A 14,776-nucleotide genomic window follows, 5' to 3' on the forward strand; every position below is an offset into this window, starting at 1 on the left:
TCCCCGTGCCCACACTCTTGGCGAGCTAAACATGATTCGTTCAAAAGTGAACTGTATTCTACACCCCATAATCCTCGATACAAACCGGGCAAGAGCTGTCCAGAAACCCCGAATTCGCTGACACTGCCACAACCCATGTGCCAAAGAAGGCATGGCCCCTCCACACTTCCTGCATCTATCGGCCTCCACTATCCCTGCATGCCATGCTTGCTTACCCGAGAAGTATGCTCTTATGTATTGTTCTAAAATGACATTCTTGCAGTTCTGCACTATGCACTACTCCTGTCGTCCCTTTTAGAGCTATTAACACCTTCTCCATAGCAAGTGAACTTCCCAGCTCTTGCTCCCATCTCCCCACTACCTCCTTGACATCTTTGGGGGGTTTTAAGTCCCTCAGCGCCTTGTGGAACCAGGAGATTGATGTTTGCCCTATTGCATCCCCTTTCAGGAAATCCCTAACCTTCTTCCCAAAATCCAGTGTGAGTGCAGATCTGGGCAAGCTTCTGAAATAATGTTCCAGTTGTAAATAGGCCAATCTCGCCAATGAGCCTCCTGCGCACCTCCTTTCAAACTCCCCATAGGGCAACAGCGACCCATCCACCTGAAGAAAACTCTCCAGTAACGTCACTCCCTCTCGCTCCATATCTTTAAAGACTCGGCTTTCCCTGCCCGCCGGGAAATCTACATTCCCCACTATCGTTAACAGCACACTGGCCTCTGGGTCTTGCCCCCAGAGACCCAACAGCATCCTCCAGGCGTATCGTAGAGGTTGTAGAAGCACACTATCCTGGAAAGGAGTTGGTATCTTCACTTTCCTGGTGTGTAATAAGCAATTTAAAGACCATGGTCGAAACAAAGCTTGTTCCCAACCTATGTCAGTATATGTTGTCGAGTGCAAGACCCAATCTCGCAAGTGTCTAGCCATGCAAGCCCAGTTATAATCTTTTAAATCAGGCATTCCTAATCCACCTTCTCGTTGAGCCCCATACACATACTTCCACTTCATTTTCGATTTTTTCCCTGCCCAGCAAAACCATGCTATGTGCCTCTGCAGAATTTTCAGATCTCTGACCAGCAGCTTGATAGGCAAGATCTGCAACATGTACAGCCATTTCGGGAATATGACCATGCGATATAAATGTATTCTACCTAGAAAAGACAGCGGCAAGGAAACCCAAGCTGCTAATTGTGCTTTAGTTTCCCCAATTAATCGTGGGACATTGATTTTATATAAATGTGCCGGGTCCATCGATAGTTGCACTCCCAAATACTTAAATTCCATGTGCACCTGGCGAATCTTTGACCTACACCAAATCTCTGGATCTACCCCCGCACTGACTAGGGCTTCTGATTTCTCTAGATTCAGTTTGAAGCCCGCGAAATCCCCGTATTCCCCTATACTTTCCAACAACCGGGTCAATGATGTCTTCGGCTCCGTTATCAACGCCAGTAAATCATCTGCAAATGCTGTGGTTTTAAATTCCTGATCCAGGATCCGAACACCTTTAATTTCTACATTGCTGTTAATTTCCCGCAATAGCGGGTCCAGGGTCAAAACAAACAGCAGCGGCGAAAGCGGGCATCCCTGCCGGGTGCCCCGCCTTATATCAAACCAGTCTGAGAATAATCCATTAACACTAATTCGCGCCTTAGGATCCGTATATAACGTCTTTACAGCTTTTTCGAAAAAACCTTTTATGCCATAGGCCTTTAAGATCTCAAACAGAAAGCCCCAGTCCACTCTGTCAAAGGCCTTTTCGGCATCAAAGCTTATTAACATGGCTTGCAAACCTTCGTCCCTCGCTCTCTCCAGTGCCCCAAGTATTCGTCTCAGATTCCTAACCACTTTTCGGCCTTTCACGAAACCCACCTGTGATTCTTCCAGCAATGTCGGCAAAAACCGGGCCAGTCTATTCGCCAGAATCTTAGCTAAAAATTTCGTCTCCGAGTTCAGCAAAGAAATAGGTCGGTACGATTCCGGTAAGTGTGCCTGCTTATGTGGCTTCAGTATTACCGTAATATTAGCCTTATTCATATGTTCAGGCATCCGCCCCCTTCTAACCACTTCATTGAATACTTCTGCCAGATGTCGTCCAATTCCTGGTCTAAGTAATTTATAAAATTCATTACTAAGGCCATCCGGCCCAGGTGTCTTCCCCAGGGAACTCTGCTGCACTACCCAATCTACTTCATCCTCTGATATTTCTGCATTTAAAATCTTTAGGTCTGCAGTTTCCAACTTTGGTATCTCCACACTGCCCAGATATGCTGCACTCGGGGTCACCACTTCTGCTTGCCGTTTATACAGCTGCTCGTAAAAGTGCCTCAAGATCTCCGCTATCGCACTATCCGTGTGTTTCAACTCTTTTTGGCCATTAACTAGTGATAGCACTTTTCTGGACCCAACCTGTCTTTTCAATAGTCTAGCCAGAAATCTCCCCCCTTTGTTAGCAAATTTATATAATTGATATTTGTAGTACATTGCAGACTTTTGCGCTGTCTGCTGCAGCAGTTCATTTAAGGTTTGCTGCGCCTCTAATAACCGGGCTCGCGCTTCTGGTGTCTGAGTGTGGCCATATTCTCTCCTTAAGGTTGTTACCCTCTTCTCCCATCTCAATACTTCTCGCTTTCGTACCTTCTTTTGGAAACTATTATAGGCTATTGTCTCCCCTCTGAGAACCGCCTTTGCAGCTTCCCAAAAAAGCACCGGGTCATTCCTATGGGCCTCATTTTCCCCTTGATACTGTTCCCATCTAGCCTTTAATTGTAACTGAAACTGCCTATCTCGATAGAGGTATGTCGGGAAACGCCAAGAGAAATTCCTCTGCGCGCTGTTATCCAGTCGCATCTCCATCAATACCCAGGCATGGTCAGAAACAACTATTGGTCCTATCTCAGCCCTATGCACTTGTGTTAACAATTCCCTTGCAATCAATATATAATCAATACGGGACAGTGTGGAGTGGGCTCTGGACAGGTGCGTGTAATCTTTTTCCAAAGGGTGCAAGGTTCTCCAGACATCTATCACATCCAGCGCCTCCTCTAGCAGCCCCAACCCCCTCTGGCCCCTGGACAGCTCCCTCCCCGTCGGCCTCGATCTGTCTAGTAGCGGGTCTCTGACCTCATTGAAATCACCACCCACCACCACAAGGCTTTCTCCCATGTCCTGCATTCTGCGCAAGAGCGTCTTATAAAACACCTTCTCAAAAGTATTGGGTGCATATATATTGCATATCAACATTGGTTGTCTCTCTATCTCCAGAGCCACCAGAACATACCGCCCTCTAGTGTCCTTTACAGTTTTCCGTATTTTCACATGCAGCCCCTTACGAATCAAAATTATCACTCCTCCTTTCCCTCCTACTGCCGGGGAATCTATGACCTCACCCACCCACCATCTCTTTAGCTTCTCATGCTCTATATGTGTCAAGTGCGTTTCTTGTAGGAGGGCTATTGTCGTTTTCTGGTCATTAAGGACCTTCAAGATTTTTTGTCTCTTTATTGGTGAGTGAATGCCCCCCACATTCCAAGTCACAATCTTTACACTTGTCATCCCTGTATATTAATGTATGACTCCCATTCTGCTTTCCACTTTTTATACACCCCGGAGGTGTCCCAGCCTCCACCTCCCGGGTTCAATTCTTTGTCTACATTTCGCCCACCATTATTCGCAAACAGCCATATCTTTCTTACATACATCTCATTCACCCACATTCGCCCATTCTTCTTCCCTCCCTTCTTCCCCTTGAACCCTTCCCCCCCCTCTCCCCCCCCCAGTATACTTTACCCCCAACATGCCCAAAGGCAAGTGAGCTTCCGTGTCCCCAGGATTAGGACACTCTCTTATTGTTCTGAGGGCTACAACCCTCTGATGTCCTTGACCAGTGAACAGTCTGCGCACAACTGCAACCAGAAATCCTTTTGGCTCGCAACGGCGAGTCACCATCAACGTGTGTGTTAATCAACGCAAAGTCTCCTCCATGTTTCTGCTGTCTTTAACCCCCATCTCTCTGTCGGCCTTTCATCGTGATCTACTATTCGGTGTTCACTTCAGCCCATGTTTCCTCCAGGTGCTCCTCCTTCTGCTCCTTTCAGTTTGTTCACAAAATCTTTAGCCTCCCTCACTGATTCAAAGAAGACTGCTTGGCCATTATGAATCACCTTCAATCTTGCTGGGTATAGGAGGCTAAACTTATACTTAAGATCAGACAAAGCTGAGCAGATGGGGGCAAAGTCCCTTCTGGCTGTAGATACTTTTTGCGAATAGTCTTGGAAACATAAAATTTTTTTTCCCTGGTATTCCAATTTCTGTCCTGCTCTCAGGCTCTGCAGAATCTCCATCTTGTGAGCATAGCTCAGGATCTTTAATATGGTCACCCGAGGTCTCTCTACATTGTCACGTCTGGGTCCCAGCCGGTGTGCCCGCTCTATTCTCAGCTTGCCTTCCAGATCTGGCTGTTCCAACGCTCCCGGCAGCCATTTTTCCAGAAAAGCACTCAGATTTTTTTCCCCCAAACTCTCTGGGAGTCCCACTAGTCTCAAATTGTTCCTCCTAGAGCGGTTCTCAAGATCTTCCAGCTTCGCTTCTAGCTCTCCCAACCTACGGGTCATTTTCGGGTGCTCCTCTGCTACTTTCCGGATCTCCTCCTCCGCCTGCCCCACTCGCTGCTGTACCTCATGCAACTCAGTCATCAGCGTGGTTTGCCTCTCTTCCATGCCGTCCAGCTTATCTATAATCAGTTGCATTTTATGATCGATCGTCTGCTCCACTGCCGCCTTCACTTCCTCAGTGATCTCCGCGGCCCAAAGCGAACTAGGTGAGGGCGAGTCAGGCGCTCCTCTATCCGCCATTTTGTTTTCTCCGGGGCGCGCTCGATCTTTGGGCTCTTTCCGCCCTATTTTCGCCGCCATGGCTCACGGTTTTCAACTGTTTGGTTCTCGCCTGTGCAGGGCACCTTCCCGCTTTCAGAGAAGCGTTTTATTTTCGTTTAGGACGCTGTTTACGAGTGAGGATCACTTCGTGTCCCGGAGTAGCTTCACCTTCCGCCTCTCTACTCCATTCCCCAACCGGAAGTCTCAGTCTAGATTTAAAGGTGGCCAAGGATGGGGCAAGACGTAGGGACTCAGGAAGTTTATTCCAGGCGTAGGGTGCAGCGAGACAGAAGGCGCGAAGTCTGGAGTTGGCAGTAGTGGAGAAGGGAACAGATAAGAAGGATTTATCCATGGAGCGGAGTGCACGGGAAGGGGTGTAGGGAAGGACGAGTGTGGAGAGATACTGGGGAGCAGCACAGTGAGTAAATACCTTGCCGGTCAAACTGGATGGGCCATTCAAAATCATCGGAAAGTCAAAAGGAGTAACCATGTAGGTGAAGACATGCATGGTAGAATGATTATTTGGAGTTGTCTAGATGGTATGAGAAAGATTAAAAGCAAGTTTCTTTGGAAAAATGGAGTCTGTAGGCGTATCGATATGGTTAGGTGGTTTAGTATGAAAAGGATACCTAGAAGAAAGTCAAAGCACTTGAAAAATAAAAATCGGGTTTGGAGCCATGAGGAAATATGCTAGGTCTGAGTGTCAACAGCTGACTGACATATGTCTTCTGAAAAACTATCTCAAATGATGCAGTGTTAAAAATTACAGCAACTGAGAAAAATCAGGGGTTTCATGAAGGGCTTGGGAAACAAACACCTCTGAGTGAGAAAGTGGAATGCACACTGTGATGGAGTAATTTAGAATGATAAGGTATGTTTGTTAAGGTTTCATGTCTGCCTTTTTTTTTGCCAACTTTTCTTTCCAGTACATCCCACAGATCAATCCAGAGACTTGCGGGTCATTCCCAACTACTATCAGGTGGAGATATAGAGAATGCCAAATCAATATATATAAAAGGTGAGTGTCGTACTCACTCGCAAATGCGCAGTAGAGACCTTCTCTGCCCCGCCCCCGCGTCAATACGTGATGACGGGGGCGGAACAGAGAGGGTCTGTACTGCGCATTTCTGAGGGAGGGACACCACCGTCTAACGCTCCTCCCACCCGAGTCGCCGCCGCCACCCACCTTCTACCCGGTCGGGCCCTCGCTCCACTATTGAAACAGCGAGGGTCCGGGAACGCGGCACTGAGCTCTGCTGAGCTGCCGACATCGCCCTTCCGTCTTCTTCTCTGCCTCTGTCCCGCCCTCGATGACGTTACGTCACACGAGGGCGGGACAGGCAGAGAAGAAGAACGAAGGCCGACGTCGGCAGCTCAGCAGAGCTCAGTGCTGCGTTCCTGAACCCTCGCTGTTTCAATAGCGGAGCGAGGGCCCGGCCGGGTGGAAGGTGGGTGGTGACGGCTCGGGGGGGGGGGGGGGGCAGCGGTGAACTCGGCGGCGGGGGCGGGCCTTTCAACCCCCCCTTCCTATAATAGCCCGTTTTTACGTGCTCAAAGGCTAGTCTGAGCTATAAGTCATCCTGTGTGTAGCTCCTCCTTCTGTATTCTATCTCAGCAGGTAGATGATCATGTCCTGTGCAGCTCTGTAATGAGTGCTTGCTCCTGTCCTGGTCTCCATGTTTAGTTGAGCTAAGGGGGGTTGCCTCAGCTTTGCTGGCCTGGTGGTGCCAGGTCCCTCCCTCCCCCACTTCCCCACCATCCTTCTTTGCTTGTTCCTTCTGGTGATTTAAAAAAAAAAAAAAGGGGGGGGGGGGGGAATTGATTCACCAGAAAACTTCGTGCCTCTTAAAAAAAAACCCAAAAAGACAGGAACAGCAGTGCTCAGTGGGCTGGGGCCTTGGGATGCACCATGGCCTGATTACTGCACTTGCTTCTGCCAGCGACGATCCTCCAACCTATAAGTTGTTCTGCTCCTGATGCATGCTCCTGCAGAGACAGTTAAACACTGCTGCTCCTAATGTGGGAGCTGGAGGGCAGTGTCGGGGCTATGCTCTTCTTGCAGTAGGGCCTCCTCCTCTTCCTCCAGATCTCCCCCCCCCCCCCCCCCCCCACCGAATCGGCATTGGCCGCCACAGGGGAGGGAGGCTAGGTGGGCCGTGGGCTGAAGTTTTGTCGGGCCTCTTGCTGCTGTGGTTAGAGCGTAAGCCGGCGGCAGCCATCTTTGATCTACTGGCCCACTTTTCTTTGACTGTGCCCATGGTGGAGAAGTCGTGCTTGGAGGTGAGTTTGGCTGGTGAATACTCACAAGAAGATAGGTCGGTTGGCGTTGGACACTCCATTTTCTACAGAGTTTGTGCTGCTCATACACCAGCCAGGCCTTTTTGTAAAAGCGGCCTATGCCCTCTCAGACCCCTCCTCTCCTTTAGGATATGTCCCTGGCTTAGAGGCTAAGAGGCTGTGTTTGGAGGCACAGAGGGACCTGGATGAAATCTCTTTGCCCTAGGACCATGGCTTTGATGTCCCCCTCGGGGCATCGGGCCATTTTCTCTTAGACCCTCTCGAAGAGGATGAACTTCCCTCCAAGGAGGGTGATGACCCTACTGCAGCCAGGCTTTTTCATAAGGAGGAGCTTCCTTCTCTGATATCTAAGACTTTGGAGATCCTTAATATCCAGTTTTTGGAGTCTATAAGCATGGAGGCTATGTCCCATCCTGTAATGTCTGGAATTGAGAAGCTGCCCAGGACCTTTCACATTCATGCAGCCATTCTGGTCCTGATTTCAGCTCTGCGGGATACCCCTGATTCTGGTCTGCGCATAGCAAGGGCTATGTCCTGCCTTTATCCTCTTCTTAATCAGCAGTTAGAGTCTTTGAGTTTGCCCAGAGTGGATTCCCTGGTCACGACAGTCACCAAGAAGACCACCCTGCTGGTAGAGTGTGGTACTGCTCTTAAGGATGTCAAGTACTGCAAGCTGAAGTTACCCCTTAAGATGCAATTTGAGGTTATGGCCTTGTGCCTCCAGGCTACAGTATGTGGCTCCTCTGCAACCAGGGCCTGCCTCGGGTTCAGAAGGCCTTCTCTGCTGAGGAGCTGGTACAGTCACTGCCTTCCTTGGAGGCAGACTTGTTATATGATCTGCTGTGGGCTTCTGCTAAAGAGATGTCCTTAGCAGTGATTGACAGCCATTGGTTCTGGCTCTGTCACTGGGTGGCGGACGCTGAATCGAAGTTTACATAAGGTAAGCTCGTTTTTGGAGCAGACTTGGAGAAGATTGTGAAGGACTTTGGGGATGCTAAATGCCAGCATTTGCTTGAGGATAAACCTTAGTCTACATTCTGTTTCTCCCAGGCTAGGTGCTACGGGCTTTTTAAGTCTGGTTCCTTCCAGAAAACCCATTATTTGCAGTGGCATTAGTCTTTTCAGTCCGACAGGAGGGCCCCAGCCTCCACCTCAAGGGCGGCTGCAGCTGGGCGGCTTGCCCAATGATGGTCCACTCCTCAGGAGTTTTCATTGGGGGAAGGCTGTCCTCCTTCCTCGAGGAGTGGGCCATGGTCACCTCAGTTCAGTGGGTCTTGGATGTGCTCAAGGAATGGTACAAGTTAGAGTTTGCTTGTCCTCTCGTATATTTTTTCATGGTCTCCCCTTTCAAGGTTCCAGACAAGGTTCAAGTGGTTCAGGAGACCTTGCAAGGTCTCAACCACTTGGGGGCAGTGTACAGACTTCCCTATGCAGACGAGGGAATTTACTTTGTGGTCCCCAAAAAGGGAGATTCCTTTCGCCCTGTCCTCAATCTCAAGTATGTCAGCAGGACCCTCAAAGTTTGCATTTCTTCATGGAAACTCTGAGTTCTGTGGTGGTATCTGTATAACTGGGAGAGTTTCTTGCCTCTCTGGACGTCAAGGTGGCATATTTCCATATCCCTAATTGGTCTCCGCATCAATGTTTCCTGTAATTTGCAGTTCTGTAGGAACACTATCAGTTAAGTTTGATGCCCTTTGGGTTTGCCGCCACCACCCCCTGCACCTTTTCCAAGATCATGGAGGTGGTGTTGGTGGCGTTCCTGCGTTGAGAGGGGATTCAAGTCTATCCATATCTGGATGACTGGTTGTTTTGGGCTTTGTCTTTGGAGGAGAGTGTTCAGGTGATAACCAGAGTGGTTGACCTATTTCAGTCCTTGGGATGGATGGTCAATTTTGCCACAAGTCACTTGACACCCTTCTCAAACCCTGGAATACCCAGGGGTGGTTTTCAATACCTGGTCAGAGAATGTGTTTCTTCCAGAGTTCAGCTTCCTCCATCTCCTGGCTCCTCAAGCATGGGATTATATGCAGGTGTTGGACTCTATGACAGTGATTCTAGATGCCCTTTTCTGGGTGGGTTTTCACATGCAGCCCCTTCAGTTGTGGATCAGTGGTCCTCCCTCTTCAGAGGATTACAGTGTTCAGCTCCCTTGGACATCAGGTTCAGTCTGTGTTGGTGGCTTCAGTTGTACCACCTTCAGGGAGGGCTCCCCTTGGCGCCTCTGTATTGGATGATTATAATCATGGATACCAGTCTATCCATTTGGGGAATGCACTGTTTGGGTCAGGTAGCTCAGGGTCTGTGAACCTGTATGGAGGCTTCTGGCCAATCAATCTCCTGGAGTTGAGAGCCATCAGATAGGCAAGGCTGTTCAGATCCTGTCTGATAATGTGATGGCGATGGTGTATGACAACAGGCAGGGGGCACAATAAATGCTCAGGAGGCTCATCTTCTCTTCCAGTAGACGGAGCTTCTCTTATCACAGCTATTGGCGACTCACATTGCCAGTGTTCAGAACATTCAGGCGGACTTCCTCAGCAGGAATCTATTGGATCCAGGTGAATGAGAGCTCTGAGATGGTGTTTCTGCTCATTTCCAAGAGATGGGGTCCTCCAGTGCTGGACCTGATGGCCAATGAGAAGGCTTTCAGGTTCTTCAGCCGTTGGAAGGAAGTGGATGCAGAGGCCGTGCATGCCATGGCTGTAGGACTTCCTCCTTTTTTTTCCCTCATGGCTGATGATTGGCAGGGTCATCAAGAAGATAGAGCAGCATCTGGATCCAGTGTTACTAGTAGTTCTGGATAGGCCAAGAAGGCCTTAGTATGCCTACTTGATCTGCCTTCAGGTGGACAGTCCGCTTAGGTTTCCCTCTCAGAAAGGTTTGTTATGCCAGGGGTCGGTGCTTATAGAGGATCCCTCCTGCTTTGTGTTATGGAGAACATCATTACTACTTTGCTCCAGGCTAGGAAGCGATCCACTTCTTCTGCTTATGCTAGAGTGTGGCGTACTTTTGAGTCCTGGTGTGCCTCCAGGGCTGTACAGCCACTTAAGGCATTTCTTTCACACTTTTTGGCCTTCTTGCAGGATGGGTTAAAAAGAAGGCTTGCCCTGAATTCTTTGAAAGTTCAGGTGGTGACCTTGGTATGCTTCCGCGGTTACCTGCAGAACTCCTTAGGCATTACATCCTGATGTGTTCCTTTTTTCTTTTCTGAGAGGAGTTGACCACCTTCAGCCTCCGAGGTGGGCAATTTTGTCCTTCCTGGAATTTGAATCTGGTTGTCCGGACCTTCCAGCGGCCTCACTTTGAGCTGCTGGACAAGATTTCTTTGAAGGGTTCATTCCCTACGATGCTTGGATGTCCACAGGATTCTTATCAAATACCTTAGTCACCAATGAGTTCAGGTGCTGTGATCACCTCTTTGTTCTGTTTGCTGGTCGCAACAAGGGTGACAAGACTTTGAAGGCTACCATTGCGCAGTGGCTCAAGGAGACATTTCCTCAGCATGTATTCTGTGTGGGAAATTTTCCCCTGTGGGGATTCAAGGTGCATTCTACCAGGGCTCAGGCATCTTCCTTTGCGGAAGTACAGTTGATCTCCCTTGATGAGATTTGCAGCATTACAGGCTGGATGTGTTTGCCAGGGGGGATTCTGGTTTTGGGGCTTCTGTCCTTACAGGAGGGATTGCATTGTCCTGCCCAGCTTGAGGATTGCTTTGGAACATCCTACAATTTCTAGATTGATCTGTGGGACATAATGGAAGGGAAGATTAGTTCTTACTTGTTAATTTTCTTTCCTTTAGTCCCAACAGATCAATCCAGAGGCTCACCCTTAGATATTCTGTTTTTCCGTGTATATAGTCTTTGTTTCAGATTGTTGTTTGCAGATGTAGCTCAACTCAATACATATTTTTTAAAAAAATCTGTTAGTATGAATCTATATTCACTTACTATTATTCTTTGGGTGCCCTATGACAAGCATAAGGAGGTGAATGTTCTGGTGCATTCGCTGGCACTGTTTGCATGTTTCTTTTCTCCTGATGGATTCAGGGTCAGGCAAGAGGTTTTTGACTCTTAAATGTCTTTCCTTACTGCTTTATCAATAACACTGAAGGAGGAGCTACGGCACAGGATAGCTTATAGCTCAGATTTGGTGTTCTCTCTCCACCTTCTGATATATAACCCGCAAGTCTCTGGATTGATTTGTTGGGACTAAAGGAAAGAAAATTAAAAGATAAGAACTAATTTTCCCTTTCTCTTCTCCAGGGTGTTTCTTCAGATGAAGAAAAATGAAAAGCCACGAGGAAGAAGCTATCCCAGAGCACCTGTATCTGGAGCTCTGTTCTTATTCTGATGATTGTGTCTTTCCTCTCCATACCACCATCTCCTTGTTTCTGATGACATACTGTGACTGTAAAATATTCAAAGTTTTCCTGGTACGTACACAGGAAATCCCAGACTGCAGTATTGTGGCCCAAAGACTGCGGGAAAACTTTGATGCTCATGTCATCTCTAGACAGGAGCTGCCTTTACTGGTCCAGAATTGTTGTTTGCCCGCCATACTGGAGAAAGGTAGTAGATTCTGTCGAGCTGGGCTAGCTGTTGTGTTGAGGTGCATTATACAGAAGGTTTATGAGATGGATCGCTGTAGGAAAGATCTTCTGGAACTTCTGGGCTTTAAAAATACCTGCCTAAAAGCCTGTGCTGAAGTAAGTGTTCCTATGTTTTCTTACATTTCATTCTTTAGCTCTTCCCATTGTTGAGCACTGGAGCATGGTGAGAGAAGGTGCAGTCAGGGGACTTGAAAGTGTGCTGGGGACAGCAGGAGGGAGAGGGTGCCCAAGAAGGCTGGGGCTGGGGAAAAAGCATGAAGCAAATACAGAAGTTTAAATAAGGTGGTGGAGGCAAAATATTTATTTTTGTGTACCTTTTAAACACTTTCATGATGCTGTAATTTGTGTACTGAAGTTTGCACTTTGTGAGCAGTTTATGGTTTATAGTAGAGCAGCATTTCAATTAAAATTTTTAATCATGCGATTAAAGGCAAGGCATAGCCAGCAGTCCATTTGGGGGGGGGGGGGGGGGGGGGTCATGCATTTCCTCTCTCTCTCTGTCCCCCACACCCCAGATTTGATATCATACCTTTGCTGATGGGGTTGCCACAGCCCTGACAGTTGACGATATCCAATGCCAAAAAAGCCCCCTTCCTCCTTGCACTGCATCAGGAGCGAGGAAATCGGCGGGATGCCGCCAATCACCGATGCTGGCACTCCCCAAAAATGATCAGTTCATGCACAAACTAAGCATTCTTAGGGAGTGCAAGCGTTGGTGGCTGGAGGCACCACACTGATTTCCTCGCTTCTGGGGCTGTATGAGCATCACAGCTGCCACCATGACTCAAAGCTCACTTACCTCCTGATTCTGGGAAAGACATTGGGGTTGGGTTCCACCCCCCTCTACAGGGCCTAGGGCCTTTCTATGGCACGTTATGTCAGGTGTGCTGCCCTCTTTCTTAGGCATACGTACGCTGTGGTCCAGGGTTAAAGGGCTAGAGGTGGGAAACCCTCTGGTACGCCGGGAAATTATGTCATAGGCCTGGGCGTACTAAGGCCCGGGTTCTCCTCTGGTGCCTTCGCAACAGTCTCCTGCTCTCTTGCCTTGACTCAGCCTGCCTGGCCTGTTTTTCTGTCCATCTTACCTGTCTGTAGTTCCGCCCTGCCTCATCTCCTGCCAAGTCTTCAACTCTAGTGGGGCCTAGTGCTTCGTCCTATCTGTCCTAAACCTAGCCTTGGTGACTTGTCTGCTGCCAGTCAGGGTCCGGCTAACCCTCGGGTTGACCGGTTAGCACCAACCTGGCTGCAGCCCAAGGGCTGACCTTTCCTGAATCATGACAGATTGCAAAGGGCATGAGCTCTGACGGATCACCTGTGCTACAGCTACTTCAACAACTTACTCTCCGGGTTCAGTTGCTCGCTGATTCAGTCCAAGACTTATCTGCTCACATGGACCACCACCAGTCATTGGTTTCACAACAGGCTCCAGTTCTCCCAGTTCCAACCATAGCAGCTGCATCCATAATGCCTGGTATTCGACTTGTGGCGCCACTGAGATACTACGGGAATCCCCAAAACCGTAGAGGGTTCATCAACCAGTGTCCGTTTTTGAACACCAAGCTACAGACTTCTCTTTTGATAGGGCCCGGGTGGCCTACATTATTTCCTTGTTGTCTGGCCATGCTCTGGCCTAGGCATCTCCACTCTGGGAACAGAATGACCCAGTGCTCAACAAACTCCATGATTTTCTAGTGCAGTTAAGAAGAGTCTTTGAAGAACCTGGGAAGGTCACATCAGCAGCTTCTGAGCTTCTTAGATTGATGCAGGGGACACAGACCTTGGGGACTTAAGCTATACAGTTCCACACTCTAGCTTCAGAACTAAGCTAGAATAATGAGGGCCTGGTTGCAGCATTTTGGCAGAGGTTGGTACCCAAATTAAGGATGAATTGGCAGAATGGGATCTCCCTGCCACACTGGATGATCTTATTGGTCTCTGCAATCTAGCAGATAGCAAATTCCAAGAGTGAGCCTGGGATTGGCTATCAACTGGAAAGATGGCCTGCTGGATGCCCGGTTATCTGCAAAACTCCTTCATCCCCAGCCAGGGGGTTCCATCTCTTGATCACGAGTAACCCATGCAGGTGGGCCACTCCTGTATCTCTGTACAAGAGAAGCAGAGGTGTCTGACATTTAATTTTATACCTCTACTGGGGAGAGAAGGGACACTTTGCACTTAAAATGTCTGAGCAAGTCTGTATATAGTTCTGGCCAAGGGCATGGCGTTGGGTCCGCCCCTGGAACTTCTTGTACTCCACTTCAAGTCCGGTGGTGCTTGACTTTAGATCTAAGGAAGAGAAGTATTGAAGTTTTCTTGGATTCTGGAGCAGGTAGAAACTTGTTCAGTATTTTGAAATTCTTACCCAGGATTTGTCTAAGACCATTTCAGTCTCCTCAGTTTATGGGAATATTTAAGGATATCTTAAAACCCAGATGGTTCCATTACACCTGAGTATAGGTGACCATAAGGAGGACGTAACTCTTTATGTTCTCCAGACAGCCATGAAATCCTTTGTCTTGGGTTTACCATGGCTACAAAAACACAACCCAATCTTAGCCTGGGAGAGAGGCAAGATCATCGCCTGGGGTGATACCTGTCACCGGTGTTGTTTGGACTCCATGATACCTGTTGTCACCCTAGCCACTGCTAGAATTCTGGATAATTCGTCCCAGATCTGTGAGGTTCAGGTCGAGATATGCCTTGAGCAGCAACTAGACATGTCCTTGTCTGGAGAACAAGGGTGCCATGGATCTCCTACTAGGAAGAGGCTTCTTCAGGATCAAACTTGCTTGCTCTTCGCATCCAGACCAGGGCTAACTACATGACCAGAGATATTCCGGAGGAACCCCCTCAACCTACTACTTCATGTACAGTGCCTGAAGAACTGGACCTTGGGTGCATCGTCCAGGACTCTCCTGATTCCAGGAAGGCCAACGGTTCTGTGGATAGTGGGAGGATGCAAGCCACTGTCATCTTCCATCGCTCCCGAGAAGG

General features: G+C 48.6%; 1 protein-coding gene across 1 annotated transcript in view; it reads left to right on the top strand.

The window, feature by feature from the left end:
- The first annotated feature begins 5,677 nt into the window (after positions 1–5,677).
- Positions 5,678–14,776, top strand: part of GSTCD (glutathione S-transferase C-terminal domain containing) — a 222,208-nt gene continuing 213,109 nt past the window's right edge. Inside the window, exons 1-2 of the mRNA XM_030192516.1 lie at positions 5,678–5,743; positions 11,436–11,878. Of these exons, the coding sequence (XP_030048376.1) occupies positions 11,459–11,878 (420 nt within the window). The 5' untranslated portion in view covers positions 5,678–5,743; positions 11,436–11,458. The remainder of the gene's footprint in view (positions 5,744–11,435; positions 11,879–14,776) is intronic.

The sequence above is a fragment of the Microcaecilia unicolor genome, chromosome 2, assembly GCF_901765095.1.
Source record: "Microcaecilia unicolor chromosome 2, aMicUni1.1, whole genome shotgun sequence".
NCBI lineage: Eukaryota > Metazoa > Chordata > Amphibia > Gymnophiona > Siphonopidae > Microcaecilia > Microcaecilia unicolor.